The sequence below is a fragment of the Garra rufa genome, chromosome 15 (assembly GCF_049309525.1).
Source record: "Garra rufa chromosome 15, GarRuf1.0, whole genome shotgun sequence".
NCBI lineage: Eukaryota > Metazoa > Chordata > Actinopteri > Cypriniformes > Cyprinidae > Garra > Garra rufa.
Genome location: NC_133375.1, coordinates 25,787,956 through 25,802,426, shown reverse-complemented (window position 1 = coordinate 25,802,426; position 14,471 = coordinate 25,787,956). Strand labels below are relative to the sequence as shown.

The window sequence follows — 14,471 nt, the reverse complement described above, 5'->3', positions numbered from 1 at the left end:
TGACAAATTTATATGTGAACCTGGACCACAAAACCAATCGTAAGTAGCACAGGTATATTTGTAGCAACAGCCAAAATTACATTGTATGGGTCAAAATTATACATTTTCTTTTATGCCAAAAATCATTAGGATATTAAGTAAAGATCATGTTCCATGAAGATATTTAGTCAATTTTCTACCATAAATGTCAAAACTTAATTACTTTTTTGATTAGTTATATGCAATGCTAAGGTGATTTTCTCAATATTTTGATTTTTTTTTTTGCACCCTCAGATTCCAGATTTTCAAATAGTTGTATCTGTGCCAAATACTGTCATATCCTAACAAACCATACATCAATGAAAATCTATTTATGTATAAATTTCAATTTAACAAAATACCCTTATGATTGGTTTTATGGTCCAGGGTCACATATGAAATATGAGCGATAAAGTAGTTAAGGGAGTCAGTCTCACATTAAAAGCTTTCAGTCGTTCAGGGTCCAGACCCTCAGCGTCATTGATTTTGTCACTGTCATCATGGTCATCGTGATCGTCGTCATCATCGTCTATGACCTGAGAGCGGCCAGGGGTCATGTCCTCCCCGCACGTGCTCAGTTCCGTCTTCACAGAGTCATAGCTTCCTGAGCTGTACTGAGGAGACTGAACAACATACAGTATGTCACAACCTAATCTAATTCCATCATACATACTTTACATTTCACTATATAAGTACTACATTCTTAGAATCATATGGAAAATGTCTCATACCTTGTTGCCATACTCAGTTTTGACAGGGAATTTTCTGTTGGGGTCAGATGCGTAGGATCCGAGCGTCACTCCGGGCAACAGTCTGTCGCTTAGGTTGACAGGCTGCTGTCCCTCCTGTGAGGAAGAGGACGACGAAGTGTTGCTGAAGTCCAGCGGCGCTGCGGCACCATTACCGTTCACCTCTCCGTATGGAACCACCCCCTCAGATGCAGGAACTCCTCCTGTCGCCATGGCAGCACCACCAGGCGGAGTCAGCGCAGGGAGACCGTTAGCTGTGCTGCCATTCTCTGAAGAGGAATCATCTGACAGAGAGATACAGAAATAAAGGTTTGAATGCGTGTTCGTAAAGTCACACGTGTGTCAGTGTGAGTCTAATGGAGGAAGGAGAATGTGTTGTGTGAGGGTCTTTGTGTGAACATTGGGGTCAACTGTCAAAGCAGTGGAAGGAGGCAGAGGTGAAGAGAGAGACGGCTGGGATGAGGGGAGGGAGATGGGTATGGGGTTTTGCCAAAGTGTCTGACTAGACAGGAGGAAGTATTCTGAAAAAACAGCTTACAGGGGAAGGGGCGAAAAATGAAAAAGACAGAAACCCCTTTACGTCCATCCTTTTAGAAAATAGATGTGACATGCTGAACCCCTGTAGAGCATCTACTAAATATGTACAATTTTATTTAGTGGTTTGGGGTTGGTAAGATTTCTAAATGTTTTTGAAAAAAGTCGTTTAGGCTGGATTTATTTGATCAAAAATACAGTGATACTACAACAATTTGAAATAACACTTGTGCTGGAAACTGTGGAAATGGATACCAGGATTTTTTTGATAAATAGAAAGTTCAAAAGAAAAGCATTTATTTGAAAGAGAAAAGTTTTGTAAGATTAGAAAGTCTTAACTGTCCCTTTGCATCCTTGCTGAAGAAAAGTATTAATTTATTATTAGCATTCCTAAACAGAGTAAATTTACTTGAGAAACAATATATGTCAAATAACTAGCATTTAATAATAATAAGTTCAGTTTTCTTACATCACTGCCATTTTTATACATGTGACCCTGGACCACAGAGAGATTTATATCTGATCTGAAAACTGAATAAATAATCTTTCAATTGAATGGACCTTTCCATATGGTTTGCTAGGATAGGACAATATTTGGACAAGATACAACTATTTGAAAATCTGGAATCTGAGGGTGAAAAAAAATCAAAATGCTGAGAAATTTGTCTTTAAAGTTGTCCAAATGAAGTTCTTAGCAATGCATATTACAAATCAAAAATTAAGTTTTGTTATATTTGTGGTAGGAAATTTACAAAATATCTTCATGAACTTTACTTAATATCCTAATGTTTTTTGAAGAAGGAAAAGAAAAGAAAAATTGATCATTTTGACCAATACAATGTATTTTTGGTTATTGCTACAAAAATCCAGGGTCACATATACATTTTTAAGCATAAACTAAATTGCTTAAAACAAGAAAAAGATAATTTAGAATTAAAATTTTAACTCAACATACATTCTCTAAAAAATCTACAATTTTGACTATGCAATTGTAACACCCAAAAATGAAAATTCTGTCATTATTTACTCACCCACATGTCGTTCCAAACCTATAAGACTTTCGTTCATCTTCGGAACACAAATTAAGATATTTTTGATGAAATCTGAAAGCTTTCTGACCCTGCATAGATAGTAACACAGTAACACAACTGATACTGCGTCGATACTCGTAGCTTCCTAAAATTACGGATGAACCACTAATGTCACGTGGACTATTTTATTGATGTCCTTACTAACGTAATGTTCCTTGAACGTGGTTGTTTTATTACTGTCTATGCAGGGTCAGAAAGCTCTCGGATTTCATCAAAAATATCTTAACTTGTGTTCTTAAGATGAACAAAGCTCTTACGGGTGGAACGACATGTTCCTTTAAAGGAACTATTTCTATATGGTCTTTCACTAATGTAGCTATCATACTTTAGGCTATTTATTAGCTATTCAATAAAACATTGACAGACACTTTGTGGACAGAGAAATTGGTATACAAGAACAGTATAGTATGTCAGGAACTAATGACATAAACAACAAAAAGGACAGCTCTTCTCTGATGGTGGGGTGTGGGTTAAATCATCATCCTCTTGCCCTGTGCAGCTCTAAACAGCACGCTAGTCTGCCACGAGTCAAGGGAGGGATCCATTAGTGCATGGTTACATTTATATAGAGTACAGGACGGCGGAAAAGCCTCATTATTTCGCAAAACACAGGCAGTGCATCATAAACACATCCCATTACAACCACACCAGACAGTGCAGATATTAAAATTAAGCAGATTTGAGTAAACAAGGGCAGTACTGGTAGCCTACAAAAGTGTTTCTGTGGGTAAACACGCATGATGATGACAGAAATAAAAGCTATATCAAATTAATAATTAGTCCCAGACAGTCTGGATGTGTTTGTTCCAGCAAAACCGTTTTTTAGGGTCAAATACTCATTTAATAAGGAAAATAAGTAGATGTTAGTGTAAAGACCCTGTGACAGTGCTTGACACACTTTTATTTCACCTGTTGACATTTCTTATTGAAACAGGAAGTTTGCAAGGGACATATCACAGGGTTTTCCCACTATATACAGTTGAGGTCAAAAGTTTACATCCCCCTTTCAGAATCTGCAAAATGTTAGTTATTTTACCAAAATAAGAGGGATTATACAAAATGCATGTTATTATTTATTTATTACTGACCTGAATAAAATATTTCACATAAAATATGTTTACATATAGTCTATAAGAGGAAATAATTGTTTAATTTATAAAAAATGACCCTGTTCAAAAGTTTACACCCCCTTGATTCTGAATACTGGGTTCTTACCTGAATGATCCACACCTATGTTTTTTTTTTTGTTTGTTTTTTTTGTTTGTTTGTTTGTTTAGTGATACTTTTTCATGAGTCCTGAACAGCCCACTGAAGGAAAAATCCTTCAGGTCCTACAATTTTTTACTTTTCCAACATTTTTGTTCTGGATGCTCCAGAAGGAAAAACGATGCATTAAGAGTGAGGGGGTGAAAACATTTTGTATTTGAAGTAACTTCTTCTTCAAAAAAATTTAGCTGCAATAATTTTCCTTCTGGAGTATCAGTGAGTGTTTGAACCTTCTGTAATAGTTGCATATAAGTCCCTCAGTTGTCCTCAGTGTAAAAAGATGGATCTCAAAATCATGGAGTCATTGTTAGAAAGGGTTCAAATACACAAAAATGCTGGAAAACCAAATAATTTATGGGACCTCAAAGATATTTCTGAAGAACAGTGGGCAGTTTAACTGTTCAGGACAAACAAGGGACTCATGAACAACTATTACTAAACAAACAAACAAAAAAACAGCTGTGGATCTAAATGGATATAAGTGGATATAAATTCAACTATTATTCTCTCTTATGGACTACATGTAAACATTTTTTATGTGAAGTATCTTATTCAGGTCAGTGCTAAATTAACAATAACATGCTTTTTGTATGATTTTTCATATTTTGGTAAAATAATTACCATTTTGCAGATTTTAAAAGGGGGATGTAAACTTTTGAACTCAACTGCATGTGAAAAGCATATGTCTGAATTCATAGTCCCAAAGTTTTCTTCATAGAACAGAAACCTACAGATTTTAAATGTGTATATCTGATAAAAGTGTGTTTCATTAACATGTATATGAGACAGCGATAAGTCAAACATGCTAAAACCAGAAAAGCTTACAATGTCAAGTAGAGGGGTAACCTTTGTGATCACAGCTCTGACCACCATTCCTAAAATACTTTCATCCCTTTAGGATAATTCCCAGAGGGGCCTCTAAAGCTGTCCGTCAAGGGTAAGGTGCACTGAGCATGTGCACGTCCCTTTAGTCACTTTCTCTCTCCTTCTGATGGAGTAAGCGGACACGCGTCGGTGTGTGTGGCCGAGCTGTTGCCTGCAGCCCCTTCGGAGCAAGATTACACAGGATTAGCCCACAAAGCAGCGACCCTTGCTGCTTCCTCCCTCTCTACCACCCAATAAGACCCTTGACTGTCCCAGCAGCCATTTTAAAAAACATCTCCATGTCCCCCTCCCCCTGCCCTCATATTCTTCTCTCCTGCCCCATTCATACCCCACTCCAGCCCCCCTGCACTCAGCTGAATTAGAGACAAGACAGAGGGAGCGAGTGCTGGTGAAAAGAAGGAAATGTGTTCAATTCAGAATAGGGGGCAGGGTCAACAACCCAGAAACCTTGCAGTTGTTTATCCTCATCTGCAAATATGGGAGCCTTGGCCAAAGATTATTGTGTACATTCTGCATTAGAGATTATTATTTAATTTACAAAGATTTTTATATTGTCTATAAATATAGATTAGAATTTGTAGACTTGTTATGGTTACATGAACAATTACACTGTTGATAAAGAAGATATCTATCTATCTATCTATCTATCTATCTATCTATCTATCTATCTATCTATCTATCTATCTATCTATCTATCTATCTATCTATCTATCTATCTATCTATCTATCTATCTATCTATCTATCTATCTATCTATTTATCTGTCTATCCGTCTGTCCGTCCTTCCGTCTATCAATCTGTCCTTCCGTTTATCAATCTGTTTGTCTATCTATCTATCTATCTATCTATCTATCTATCTATCTATCTATCTATCTATCTATCTATCTATCTATCTATCTATCTATCTATCTATCTATCTATCAAACTGTGTCCTTCCATCTACCGATCTATTTGTCTAACTGTCTATTTCAATCTATCCATCCGTCCGTCTGTCCATCCGTCCGTCTGTCCATCCATCCTTCTATCTATCTGTCCTTCCATCTATAAGTCTATCCGTCCGCCTGTCCGTTTATCAATCTATTTGTCTGTCTATTTTAGTCTATCCGTCTGTTCATCCATCCTTCCGTCTACCTATCTATCTATCCACCTGTTTGTCCATCCGTCCATCTTTCGATCTGTGTCCGTCCATCTATTGATCTGTCTGTCTGTCCATCCATCCATCAATCTGTTTGTCTATCTATCTATCTATCTATCTATCTATCTATCTATCTATCTATCTATCTATCTATCTATCTATCTATCTATCTATCTATCTATCTATCTATCTATCTATCTATCTGTCTATCTATCTGTCTATCTGTCTGTCCATCCATCTTCCATCTTACGATCTGTGTCCGTTAACCTATCTATCTATCTGTCTGTCTGTCTGTCTGTCTGTCTGTCCGTCCGTCCATCTGTTTATTGGTCTATCTATCTATATGTCCATATGTCTGTCTGTCTGTCTATCTATCTATATCACAGAAGCCTAGACAATTGAGAAAGGCATACATTATAGAACTTCACAACATTTTCACATACAGACCAAAATGAAAAAAATAAGGCTGTGTAGGCATGGCTCCACATACTCCAGACATCCATTTAACCGGCATCTGTCCAGAGCGTAATGGAAGAGAGCGAGAGAGGCTGGAGTGCTGGGAAAAGGGCTATAATGGGCCTTCAGGCACCTCTTCAACATCAGCTTTACAAGACACTTATCAGACTCTCACCAGCGCAAAGTCTTCACTGATAAATGCTGACAAACATCGGTAAAAGGTGGCTGTTATTTCAATGAAATGTACAGCTACATAAACACACAGCGTGAGTGAGAGAGAGACATCGTACCTTCTTCCTCTTTAATGCTGGGCTGTGGGGGTGTAGGCATCCTCTCTGTGTATGGGGCGGTGGGGCTGCTAGGCTTTGCGGCTGGAGCACGCTCAGTAGAGACCCACGCGGGCTCAGCCATGTCCAAATCCTCACTGCTCACCGAACTCTCATCCTGTATGTGTGTGAGAGAGAAAGAGAGAGAGGGGGGAGGAGGAGGAAGTCAGAGAGCTCAGGATATTCTGTGCACAAAATGAAGCTCACCCACCCCACTATCGCTTAGACATCACTAGATTCTCCCATATCTCCTCCACAGCATCTCCACACAGCCAGAGTACTCAAACCTGTGTCAAAATAAACATTCTCTCTCCTGCACTTCCTGTTAGGTTCAACCATGCTGCTATACCATATGTAAGATGTAAACTAAAATTGCTTTAAAACATCTCACTTTACAAACTGTTCTTTTGTCTATTATCATTTCAGTGTGTCCTTTCTTGAGAAAACTCACCATTCTGGGATGAAGGATGGGAAGAGAGGGATGGAAAGGGACAGAAGGAGGAGACTCTTAAATAATGAGTGACTACGAGGGGAGCTATTTTTAACCCTGTAGGAGCCAAAACCCAAAAGATGCACACACAGCATAAGAAGAGCATGAGAGATGTACAGTATTGTTTTCTTCAAGAATAATGGGTTTGAAGCTGTGTAAAATCCACTAATGTATGCTTTCACAGCACAGTTCATTTTCTAGTGTTTGTTATTGTTAACTACAACTAAAACTGTCAAAAAAATAAAGAAAAAAGAAAAAACGGTAATTTAAACAATGCTTTTTTAAAAGTTAAATATAAATATTAGATGAAAAACGAAAAGTAACTGAACTAAGTTCAAGTCAAAGTATTACAATTACTAAAACTTAAAACTGAAATAAATGTTCAAAGTTATAAAGAAATATAAAAAACACTAAAAGCAAAAGCACATAAATAATAACTAAAAATTGATAAGCCAAAAGTCAAATGTTTTTGAACAGCAAGGTTATTTTACATTTTAAAGAAGTCTCTTCTGCACACCAAGCATGCATTTATTTGATGAAAGCAGTAACATTTTAAAATATTTGAATTGTTTTAAAATGTAATTTATTCCAGTGATTACAAAGCTGAATTTTTAGCATCATTACTCCAGTCACATGATCCTTCAGAATTAATTGTAATATTATAATTTTATGCTCAATTTTTATTATTATTATTATTATTATTATGTTGAATAGTAGATTTTTTTAGGTTCTTTGATGAATATAAAATGTTTAGAAAAACTGCTAAAATAGAAATCTTTTGTAACATTATAAATGCTTTATCATCACTTTTGATCAATTTAAAGCATCTTTGCTAAATAAAAGTAATAATTTCTACAATTTCCTTACCAAAAAAAAGATACTTTTGAATGGTAATGTTATAAAAATGTTTATGTCAGATAAATACTGATCTTTGGATTTTTTATTAATCAAAAAATCCTACTGTTCAAAAACTGTTGACTGGTAGTGTATCTTATGTAACATGTCAAACATAAAAGTATTTATTAATAGAAAATAACACGGGAAATCAATATTAAAGTACATAAAGTGTATACTGCAGCACAGGCTATTTTTAACTAATATATTGCATTATAACACACTGATTCTGATTCAAGCTACTTAGTTCAAGTTCAAAATATAAAAGCTAAAAGAAAAGCAGTTAATATTACCAGTATTCAGCTGTCTTTCCAGATGATCTTTCTTCTCAAAATATTGTTAGTGCATTCCTGATATCTTTTATAGCATATTTTGTCAGGAGTGTGTTAAAATGTTTAATTATCATCAAAGACCAAACATTTAAACATTTCTTCGCGATACATTTTTTAAAAATATGATCTCCATTATCTGCACACACTGACAGTGTGTGTGTAAGTGTGTGTCATAATAAGCACTAGGCCATGTTTAGCAGGCTGAAGGCACAGCGAATCACGTCGTGACCCTTGCCTTCACCTACGCTACAGGCGTGAACACACCTCTCTACCTCCGCCGTTGTCATGACGATGAAGCTGTGAGAAAGTTCACTGTGATTTACAACAGCTTCTAGAGCTTCTGGTAAAGTTAGCATCAACGCTTTCTTCATCGCCTCCCCTCCCCAACCACTCCAGAAAAACCATAATACACCCTGTGCCACCCATCTGCTCCGATCAAACCCTCACAATACCAATGCTAATCTTGCGTTAAAGCCTAGAATCTACCCCCACGCGTATGTACCACTTCCTCATTTTTATCACAAACAAACCCCTCATTTACTATCCAACCATCCCCCTCTGCAGTAATACACCCTGAACATGGAATTTAATTCATCTCCTTGTTACTCCAAAAGACCCTCAAACACCTGAACATCAAGCTACTCCATTCCCAGCAGGCCACTACTTGGTTAAAAAGTACTTATTAAAAGTACTTTCTACTTCCTATAAGCTCAATTTATTTAGCATCACCAAGAATCTTTCTCTCCCTGCACACACAAACAAACAAACAAATCCGGATTCTACGCTACAAGACGTGTCCCTGATTCCGTGTTTATTGTTACCATGGTAACCTGAAGAGTAGAGTGGGCTGGAAGAATGTAATCATCAGTGGGGCTCAAGAGAAGGTGAGAATTGCAGGTGTGTAGATGGAGACGTGTGCGAGAGAGAAGAAAAGTCGCTATGATTTCACCTCCAAACTGTCACTGCGAATTGTCTCTCCATGTAAAACACTAAGGATCACTTCCTCTTCCAGCACTGCACTGCTAACAGGAAAGAGATCTGAAACCAAACATCCTGGGACCCCACAGAGGAGCTAATGGTCACAGATGAGCTGATTTAACATAGCAGATTCATCAAGTGTCAGTTTGAGCTTGAGACCCCCTGCTGTTCTGAAACTCACAGTATTGTGGCAGACAGATCTGAAATGTTGGGTCATCATAATCCCAACATTTCTCTGAAGTACAGATTGAAAACATGGCAAGTGTTCATTCATAAATGTGATCTGACACTCTCCTCCACAGCTGTGAATCACTACGCATGCATGTGCAAACATACACACATGCGCATACTGTAAACATGGACACATGTGATACATTGATTTAGTCTTGTGAAAAATTGGTTCCCTTTGAGGATTGTTTAGAGGGCTGATGTGTGCAGCGCTGACTCCATTAGGTACCAAGTGGAGCATCAGTAACACAAGCAATGAGAAAGAAAGGAAAAAAGGACAGGGATGAGAAAAGATCAATGCAGACGCAGGTATACATGCACAGGTATGCACGTTATTTTTCAGTGTGGAAGTAAGCTGTAATGCTTACTAATGTAATGTGGTAATCAGGTAATGTGTGAGACTCCCGGTTCATAAGCCATCGTAGGGAAATAACAAAAACTAAGGAAGTGTAGTAAATGGTAAACCTGTTTGCACGACAAACCATTGTGTTCACAATTAAGATAATACATTAAAATACTATGGTAAGACACTCCAGTTCGCAATATCAAGCAGAAAAACGTGTTTTGTACACATTATAGCTGGACACGGATGAGACGGGAAGCCAGACACATTAAATTTACAAATGGCCACGCCCGCTCTTAAGAGAAAGAAAAAGGTGAATAAAACAATAAGAAGAGGAATATTCTATCTGTAAATATTGTTTGAAAAATAAAAACACTATTCCAATTGTACTACGTGTTGCTTTGCTGATAAATCCATGATAAATCCTAAACTGGCAAACTAAAAGTCAGTTATAACTAAATGCACTGGGTGGCGCTGTGAAGCGTGTTAACAAGTTGATTGCATCTGATCACATCAATGTCGTCGTCTGCCTCACGAAGTTTGGAATTACTTTGATCAAAATGATCTTACTTTTGATCAAATGAATCAAAAATCATCTTGATATAACATAATATACCATAATGAGAAATCACATGAAATCCAAACACCAGTCGACTGAGGAAAGACAGCTGTCCATCACTGCATTCATGACTGCAGGTAAGCGCTGCTGAGAAAAGAGCTTATCTGATAGCAAAATCTTAAGAAATATGCTTCCTTTAAGTTTCCTTGAGGGAGAGTGGAACAGAAACACAAAGCACTGTAAGAAACTTTACTTAGCAAATGGTTATATTTGTCTCTGGAATGTATGTGTCAGCTTTTGAAGGCGTTTGCTTTTTATATAAAGTGTTTTTTTACGATAGGTCAATCGTTTATATTGACGGCATTTAACGTAAACAATGCCACTGAACCCAATGGAGCTAGCAAATTTAGCTAATTATTGCTGCTGAAAATGGTCGATTATGGTCATGTTTTGGCCTGTATTAATCGGTCAGACCAGGAAAAACATTTGGAGTACTGTAGACTACCAAATGTTATAACAAACAAAGGAGAAGAGTGCAAAAACTGTATGAGGAACAAAATGTGTTTGTGGTTGGCCAAACTGAACCAGGATTTCCAGGGCAAGAATCTTGACATTTGTTTGTTCTTATCATTTACCATCATGCTGGTGAAATATTCTGGCAAATATCTTAATTAATACTGCTTAATTGTACATATATTTTTGAAAAATTTCCATCCCTATATTTATTAATGAGAAATTCATACTTATACGTATTTAGCAAGGATGCATTAAATTGGTCATGTAACAGAAAAACGTTTATATTGTTTAAAAAATATACATCTAAAATAAATACTGTTTTGACATTTTTTTTATTTATCAAAGAATCTTTAAGAAAAATTAGCATGGCAGCACAACTGTTTTCAAATAAACGAAGAAGAAATGTTTCTTGCATATTTGAATGATCATGTGACAGCAAAGACTGGAGTTATGACTGCTGAAAATTCAGCTTTGCATCACAAGAATGAATTACATTTTAAAATATATCAAAATAGGAAACAGTTATTTTAAATTGCGATAATATTTACTATTTTTACTGTATTTTTTGATCAAATAAATGCAGCCTTGGTGAGCATAAGAGACTTTTTTCAAAAACTTCTTACCAAAAAAAAAATCTTACCAACCACGAACTTTTGAATGCTAGTGTAGCTCTGAAAACAAATAATACAATTGTGCTTTATGGGGAAATCCAGTTTACAGAGTGTCTCAAACAAACATCTGAGTATCTTTGAAAGATTTTATGTCACTAACCTTGCAAACTTTGAAAAATCCAGTGATTATTTTATCCTCAACAGCATTCATTATATCAGCACGGCACCTTTGCTTTCTGACGGACTAACAACAACACACAAAAAAAATCCTGTGTGCCCCCACTCCAGAAGTTGCGTAAATCCAGCCAATTAAAACTGAGCATGCCAGATGGAGAAAGTGCAATATGCATCAGCCAGTCACTGAACAACAGACGGCCCGTTGGTGTGCTGTCAGAAGGTAAGACTACTCTAACCATAACCTACCTTATAATCTGAGAGAAATGATTTGTTGATAAGAACATTGTTTGAGCCTGCAGCCCTAATCCTAACTTCAGCCCTGAAATCTGATTGGTGGATAGGGATGTTGATCCCAGAACACATCCTACAGTTGGGTGAATAACATTACGAAAGAAGCAGTAAAACAGAAAAACACAGTCTTAACAATCTTCAACCTCTGCTATCTGATTGGTTGCCATGTAACATGCAGAGAAATAATAGTGCTGTCAGTTCATTTCATTTTTATATATGTGACCCCGGTCCACAAAACCAGTCGCATGGGAATATGTGTAGCAATAGCCAACAATACACTGTATGGGTCAAAATTATCGATTACCTACTGTAAATATATCAAAAATTTTGATTAGTAATATGCATTGCTAAAAACTTAATTTGGACAACTTTAAAGGTGATTTTCTCAATATTTAGATTTTTTTACACCCTCAGATTCCAGATCCTAACAAACAATACATCGATGGAAAGCTTATTTATTCAGCTTTGTATAAATCTCAATTTTAAAAATAGACCCTTACGACAGGTTTTGTGGTTCAGGGTCACATATATACTTGTCACATATATACTTATTTACATATTCTACATCAAATTGTGTCTTATTTTGAACACAGAGGACAGATAGCTTTCAACAAATATAACAACTCTAGATAATGTCACATGTTGTTCAACTAACCTCCCAGAAATGTCTTGTCCTGCTCTGGAAAATCATTCAACTCCATGCAAAAAACTGTAAAGATTATTTTTATTTCATAGAGAGTGGTACATCGGCGCCCCCTACCCACAGGCCTGTAGGACACCTACTAATATTTCCCTACCCACCTACTGTATGTTCCTAGTGATATAGAAGTGTTTACAGCAGGTATTTAGTACTGGGTTGTGGTTCAGGCTTAAAAATAAAATAGAATAAAATAAAATGATATAAAATCAAATAAATAATATTAAAGAAAAAAAAAAATAACCCACAGAAATAAAAAATAATCCAGGCCTGTAATGAAGCATGCCACAGGTACATGCTTACAAAATGCCTTTTAGACTTACCTTTGTACGTTTCACGCTTTGCATGCAATCTTAGTAAGCTTAGTAACCAAAATGTCATTTATACTATGTTGTGTTATGAGATTATATGATTTAGTGATCCTGGAAACGAAACATCTTGACAGCTTTTCAGGGAGCTGTAAATGTGTTTGACCCAATGATGTGCCCTGGTGTATCTATAGCTATTCTAAAGATATTCTACATACATGATTTTTATTTTCAGCTATACAGTTACATCCATGTACTTCAGTGTGTTTCAGTGCTATATGGAACTGTCTTTCACAAGGATGGGAGTTGTGTATTTACCATCACCCCATTAATATAGCACAGTGACCCACAGACACATCCAGCTCTTGCTATTCCAAGCATCACATATACTGTTGCTGAGGCAACCATGTCTATAAGAGTTTACCTTGACAACCACACATTGCACCATAAGGCCTTGTCGCAGTTCCTTTGAGCTGGGTGACTTTTACATCAAATTCTTTGCCCAGATACTGAGGCATATTTAGCAGCATATATTGTCTGTACAAGTCAGGTTTAAGAGCTGTCAGCAAACACACACTGGACTGGACTGGACTGGAGACAACACTCCAATACAAAATTATTTAAACTTCAGTATATGTGCTTTCAAAACCATTTTTTAAGTATTGTGAAACAAATCATCTATGCTTTGTATCATGCTTTTGTATCTCACTGTCTTGCCTGTCTTTTACGTACCTGCTCATTGGTGTTCATGCACTGTAGTTTCATCTGTTTGAGATAGGTGGCAGTGAGAGGCATGTTGTAATCGATGAGGTCTGGGACCAGAGAGGTGGGCCGGTCATTCTCTGTGAGGGAAAAACAACAATTGAAAGTTTACATTTATTGATTAATTGATTGATTACAGTACTCTTCAAAAGTTTGAGGTCTGTAAGATGTTTTTGTTTCTTATGCTCTCTTATGCTCACTAAGGCTTTATTTATTTTTTAGTAAAAACTGAAATATTATAAAATAGGATTACAATTTTAAATACTAGTTTTCTATATTACTAGCAGCTATTATTGCAGTCTTCAGTGTCACATAATCATTCAGAAATTAATCTGCTGGGTTATTGCTAAAGAAACATTTTTTCGGTAACACTTTACAATAAGGTTCATTAGTTAACATTAGTTTAACCATATTAGTTAACATGAACTAAGAATGAACAATACTTCTACAGCATTGTGAACTAACAAATAATGAATGCCTGTATTTTTACTAACTAACATAAACAAAGATTAATAAATAGTGTAATAAATATTGTTTATTGTTCATTCATGTTATTTAATACATTAACTAATGTTAACAAATGACACCTTATTGTATATATGTTACAATATATTGTGTATATATTGTATAATATATATGTTAAAAACAGCTGTGCTGCTTAATATTTTTGTTGAAACTGAAAAAAAAAAAATCAGGATTCTTTGATGAATAGAAAGCTCACAAAAACAGCATTTATTTTAAACAGAAATCTCTAAAATGTCCTAAATGTATTTACTGCCATTTTTGATCAATTTAATGCATTCTAGCTTGATAGAAATACATTTCT

At 36.1% G+C, this 14,471-nt stretch overlaps 1 protein-coding gene across 1 annotated transcript in view; it reads right to left on the bottom strand.

The window, feature by feature from the left end:
- nol4la (nucleolar protein 4-like a) overlaps nt 1-14,471 on the bottom strand; it is a 53,446-nt gene that overhangs the window by 7,707 nt on the left and 31,268 nt on the right. The window contains exons 4-7 of the mRNA XM_073819396.1: nt 13,616-13,725; nt 6,424-6,577; nt 750-1,051; nt 456-641 (exon numbers count right to left, since the gene is read on the bottom strand). Coding sequence (XP_073675497.1) covers nt 456-641; nt 750-1,051; nt 6,424-6,577; nt 13,616-13,725 — 752 coding nt within the window. The remainder of the gene's footprint in view (nt 1-455; nt 642-749; nt 1,052-6,423; nt 6,578-13,615; nt 13,726-14,471) is intronic.